This window comes from Pelodiscus sinensis, chromosome 30 (assembly GCF_049634645.1).
Source record: "Pelodiscus sinensis isolate JC-2024 chromosome 30, ASM4963464v1, whole genome shotgun sequence".
Taxonomy (NCBI): Eukaryota; Metazoa; Chordata; order Testudines; family Trionychidae; genus Pelodiscus; species Pelodiscus sinensis.
In genome coordinates this window covers 3,171,109-3,177,108 of record NC_134740.1, presented here as the reverse complement: position 1 = coordinate 3,177,108, position 6,000 = coordinate 3,171,109, and the positions used below count along the sequence as shown (strand labels likewise).

The 6,000-nt window shown below is 45.6% G+C and overlaps 1 protein-coding gene across 1 annotated transcript; it reads right to left on the bottom strand.

Moving 5' to 3' along the window:
* Window positions 1–3,786: 3,786 nt before the first annotated feature.
* On the bottom strand, window positions 3,787–4,707 carry LOC102447005 (olfactory receptor 14C36-like). Its single transcript, XM_006124815.2, has one exon. The coding sequence runs from the start codon at window positions 4,705–4,707 to the stop codon at window positions 3,787–3,789; it is 921 nt and encodes a 306-aa protein (XP_006124877.2).
* Between the last annotated feature and the right edge of the window lie 1,293 nt (window positions 4,708–6,000).

The window sequence follows — 6,000 nt, the reverse complement described above, 5'->3', positions numbered from 1 at the left end:
ATCCCCACACCCCCCTCTATCTATCTATCTATCTATCTATCTATCTATCTATCTATCTATCCCCCCACACTCCCTCTATCTATCTATCTATCCCCCCACACTCCCTCTATCTATCTATCTATCCCCCCACACTCCCTCTATCTATCTATCTATCTATCTATCTATCTATCTATCTATCTATCTATCTATCTATCTATCTATCTATCTATCTATCCCCACACACCCCCTCTTCCTTCCTTCCTTCCTTCATTCCTTCCTTACTTACCCTGGTGAACCGTGTCCACTCCGCGGATTGGATACTGCCCACCACTGATGTAACAGAGGGTGTGTCTAGACTACAGGGTTTTGTCAACAAAAGTGGACTTTTGGGGTGTGTCTAGACTACAGGGTTTTGTCGACAAAAGTCCACTTTTGTCGACAAAACTAAACCTGGGTCTATACTACCGCTGAGTTCTGTCGACATAACGTAGACAGAACTCAGCAGTTTTGTCGACGCTGGTAAACCTCGCTTTACGAGGAATAACGCCTTTTGTCGACAGAGTTCTGTCGACAGAAGGCATTATTGCATCTAAACTGTCCTTTGCGTCTACACTGCCATGTCGACAAAGCAGCTTGCTTTGTTGACAGAACTGAATGTCGTCTAGACGCTCTTTGTCGACAGTAGCTTTGTCGACAGTATCTGTCGACAAAACTTCTGTCGACAAAAGCCTGTAGTCTAGCCGTACCCTTGTAGAGAAAACTAAACCTGCATCTACACGACCATTGCGTTCTGTCGACAGTAAGTCGACAGAATGTGGCAGTTTTGTCGACAGCCTCTCTTACAACACTGCTGCTAATGTATCCCAGAATGATGCTTGCTTTTTCTTTTTTCAACTGTATCATAGGCCGTGTCCAGACTCAGGGGTTTTTTTGGGAAAAGTAGCCTTTTCCTGAAAAAACTTCCCCTGCGTCCAGACTCAAGCCGCGTTCTTTCGAAATTATTTCGAAAGAACGCGGCTTTTCTTTCGATGGCGGTAAACCTCGTTTCACGAGGAAGAACGCCTTCTTTCGAAAGTTCCTCTTTCGAAAGAAGGCGTTCTACAATGTAAAGAGGCCGTCTTCGAAAGAGAGCATCCAGACTCACTGGGTGCTCTCTTTCGAAAAAGCGGATTTCCTCTTTCGAAAGATCCGCCTGCAGTCTAGACGCGATCTTTCGAAAGAGGCTCTTTCGAAAGATGCTTTCGAAAGAGCCTCTTTCGAAAGAAGCCTGCAGTCTAGACATAGCCATACTGTTGACTCATATTGTGGTCCCGTATGGCCCTCAGATCCCTGTCTACAGGGCTCCTTCCTAGACAGGATCTAAAACCACAGCAATGAGCATAGATCACAGAAGTTGGGTTGAGTGGTACCAATAGTGATTTCTTCTCCCTTTGGTACAGGCAGTTTTCCCACTGGCGCTGTGACCTGCGATAAGTTGAGGATGTCTAGCCGGTTTTCCTCAACATACAGTTGATTTATCACAGCAGGCATCAAATGTAACATACGAGACAATATTAGACAGCACCTCAGATCCATCATAGCAATTGCTGGGTAGGATAACAATTGGATCTTTTAATACAGGCTCATTTTCTAATTTAGGAAACATTGACAGAGCTTTCTCTTCCAAAAACATTGTGTCCCAGTGAGAACAACACAGGATTTACATATTAAATTACAAAATAATTCACATAATTATATAAAGATCTATGTTTTCTAATATAGCATAATCAGCACAATAGTATCCCATAAGCATTTAAATAATATTTTGATCAAGAACTCAGCTATTTGTTTTGTTGTTTAAAATCAGCAAAAGGAAGTTTTTCTTCACTCAGGCTATGTCTAGACTGCAAGCCTCTTTCGAAAGATACTTTCGAAAGAGCCTCTTTCGAAAGAGAGCGTCTAGACTGCACGTTGAACTTTCGAAAAAGCGGCTTGCTATTTCGAAAGAAAGCATCCAGTGAGTCTGGATGATCTCTTTTGAAGAAGCCCTATTTACATTGAAGAACGCCTTCTTTCGAAAGAGGAACTTTCGAAAGAAGGCGTTCTTCCTCGTGAAATGAGGTTTACCGCCATCGAAAGAAAAGCCGCATTCTTTCGATTTAATTTCGAAAGAACGCGGCTGCAGTCTAGACGCAGGTGAGGTTTTTTCGAAAAAAGGCTACTTTTTTCGAAAAAACCCCTGAGTCTGGACACAGCCTCAGTGCAGTCAACCTGTGGAACTCCTTGCCAGAGGATGTGGTGAAGGCTAGAACTTTAACAGGGTTTTTAAAAAGTTCTACATAGATAGATGGAGGTTCAGTCCATCAAAGGCTATTAGACAGGATGGGTGGGAATGGTGTCCCCACCCTCTGTTTCTCTAGAGGTAGGTGATGGGGAGGGATCATATGAGGATTACGTGTTGTGTTCCCTCCCTCTGGGTTATCTGGTATTGGCCACTGTTGGCAAACAGGACACTGGGCTAGAAGGACCTTTGATCTGACCCCGTTTGGCCATTCTTATGTTCTTATCCAAATATTAGGGAAAAAAGAACTTTTTCAATTGTTCATCAGTGGGGAAAGCAAAATGTCGTGTTTCTCAAACAGATTAGGACGTTGATACCTTCCGCAGAAGGCAAAATGACTGATACCACATTTAATCCAATATATGTCCCCCCCACACTCCTATCTCCCCCAAATCAAGTACCCAATAAGCAAAATAGAAACAATCAAGGAAACATACATTAAAAACCTTTCATACCCCAAGCATGATATAGACCCCAAAACAGGGGACAAACCAGACACTTCAGAAAGCCCTTTTTCAATTTAGCTATGGATATGTCTAGACTGCGTTACTCTTTCAGGATACTGGAAGTATCCCAAAATGGCAATGCCGCATCTTTAAAATCTCCTGCTATTTCCTGAAATAGTGGGACTCCTATTCTGGCATCCTGCGACCTTTGTTCCATGACGGTTAAGGGAGTTGTTGAAATAGGGCCTAATTTTGAAATCTGGTGTTATCTACACATGCCAAATTTCAAAATAAGCTTTTTCAACATAGACTCAGAATAAGCTACACAATTTGCTGTCTAGCTGCAACCAATGTCTATAGATTTTCTGTTTCACATGCTCAGGTAGTGTGTGGGTGGGTAGGTGGATGTATGGATGGGCAGACGGATGGATGGATAGATGCATTGAAGGATGGAGAGAAGGATGGATGGTGGCGTGGATGGATGGGCAGATGGATGCATGGATGGATGGATGGATGCATGGAAGCATGGATGTATGGATGGACAGACAGATGGATGGAAGCATGGAAGGATGGATAGATGGATGAATGGGCGGATGGATGGATGGATGGATGGATGGATGGATGGATGGGCGGATGGATGGATGGATGGGCGGATGGATGGATGGATGGATGGATGGATGGATGGATGGATGGGCAGATGGATGGATGGATGAATGGGCAGATGGATGGATGGATGTATACATAGATGCATGGAAGGATGGATGTATGGATGGGCAGATGGATGCATGGATGGATGGACTGATTGACAGATTAATTGATAGATAGGTGTATATATAATTTTAGTTTGCTTCTGATCTTATTCACACTGATGTAATTCTTCACTTATTCGACTTCAGTGGAGCAAGCCCAATTTTATGACTTCATAACGAGATTACACCTTACCAAGGAGACAGATTCGTCATCAGTTCACTATATCCATAAACAAGCTCAGAAAGAAATCGCATTGACGTTGTCACGATGCACGCTTGAATTCTTTGTGAATCACCTCCTGCCTAGCAGTTTCTTCAGTCCTGCTTTGATCTCCTTGTTCCTCATGCTGTAGATGACCGGGTTCATCAGGGGAGGCACCACGGCGTAGAGGACACCCACCACCAGATCCAGATTTGACGCTGAGCTCGTGTTGGGTTTCAGGTAGCCAATTATGGCAGGGCAAAGCAACAAGAAGATGACAGCGAGGTGAGGGAGGCAGGTGGAGAAGGCCTTGTGCCGGCCCTGCTCCGAGGGGATTCTGAGCACCGTGTTGAAGATCTGAACGTACGTTATGATGATAAAAAGAAAGCAGGTGGTGGATAAAACGGCACTCGCAGCAATCACCCCAATTTCACTGCGGTAGGAGTCGGAGCAAGCCAGCTTGAGGAGCTGGGGGATTTCACAGAAGAACTGGTCAATGTTGTTGGACTGGCAGAGGGGTAACCGGAAGGTATTCCCGGTGTGCAGGGAAGAGTAGATAATTCCAGCCATCCAGGCGCTGGTGGCCATCTTGACACAAGCTCTCCTGGTCATCACTTGCTCATAGTGCAACGGTTGGCAGATGGCGACATACCGGTCATAGGCCATCACGGTGAGAACGGACAGATCAGTTCCAAAGAAGAATACAAAGAGAAAGACTTGGGTGACACACGCAGGATAGGAGATCACCGTGGTGTCCATGATGGAGTTGGCCATGGATTTGGGGATGATGACAGAGATGGCGCCGAGATCCAGGATGGACAAGTTCAACAGGAAGAAGTACATGGGGCTGTGAAGACGATGATCGAGGACGATGGCTGAGATGATGAGAAGGTTCCCCATCAGGGCAGCCACGTAAATCACCAGGAACATCACAAAGTGCAGAATCTGCAGCTCCCGGATGTCAGAGAAACCCAGGAGAAGGAACTCAGTCACGGTGCTATGGTTGAGCATTCTCCAGCAAACTGTGGGAGATCTGGAGATGGAAGGAGAAGAGCAATCGTTAGCATAACGGTGAGAAAGAGAACGGCCCCGTGTCTTGCTCACGATCAGTGTTCTCTCTAAGCCGTGTGTTTGGGCGGTCACCCAGGAGAGATTCAAAGGTCACCCAGGTGACTGGCAGGGCACCCACAGCCAGCCATACCTGCTGCATATGTTTCTCCTGGTGGTGCATCTCCGCACATGCCTCGGTGCACATAATGATGAGGGCTTTGGAACGGGTCCCATATGAAATGAGATTAAGAAGATGGGGACTTTTCAGTTTAGGAAAGAGGAGACTAAGGGGAGATAGGACAGCGTTATTTTAGAATAATGGACATTATTCTGAAATCACAATGGCTGTGTCTAGACTGGCAAGTTTTTCCGCAAAATCATCTGATTTTGCAGAAAAACTTGCCAGCTGTCTACACTGGCCGCTTGAATTTCCACAAGAACACTGACGATTACATGTAAGATCGTCAGTGTTCTTGTGGAAATACTGTGCTGCTCCCGTTCAGGCAAAAGCCCTCTTGCACAAATCATTTGCGCAAGAGGGCCAGTGTAGACAGCAGAGTAGTTTTCCGCAAAAAAGCCCCCATTGCGAAAATGGCGATCGGGGCTTTTTTGCGGAAAACTGTGTCTAGATGGGCCACGGACGCTCTTCGGCAAAAAGTGCTTTGCGGAAAAGCATCCTGCCAATCTAGACGTGCTTTTCCGAAAATGCTTTTAACGGAAAACTTTTCCGTTAAAAGCATTTTCGGAAAATCATGCCAGTGTAGACGTAGCCAGCGTGAGCGTCAACACTGCATGCCGTTCTTTCGAAATACTGGCGCGCTGGAGGACTTCATGCTCTGGCTTCTGTAACCCTCATTTCACGAGGAGTCAGGGAAATCAGAGGGAGAGGGTTCTGCCTTCAACTTCCTGCTGCGTAGACAGCGCCAAAAGTCGCGTGAAGCCATTTCGACCTCAGCTGAAGTTCCACGACTTAATTCAACTTCATCTCTGTTGTGTAGATGTACCCTCACAGATAACACAGACCACCCCTTTTAAAACTTTTAAACATGCTCACCACTAGTGGTCGGTGGACACTCACATCAAGAAAGGGAGTTAATAGAACAGGTAATCCTCACTTGAGTCCTCCCCTGATATCTACCTCCAGAGAAACAGAGGCTAGGGACACCCTTCCCAACCATTCTGGCTAACAGCCACTGATGAACCTAACCTCCATGAATCTATCTAGCTCTTTTTTGAACCCTGTTAAAGTCCTGG

Bases quoted from the DNA above. Each gene is read 5' to 3' on its own strand.
- LOC102447005 (XM_006124815.2), bottom strand. From the start codon at position 4,707: ATGCTCAACCATAGCACCGTGACTGAGTTCCTTCTCCTGGGTTTCTCT.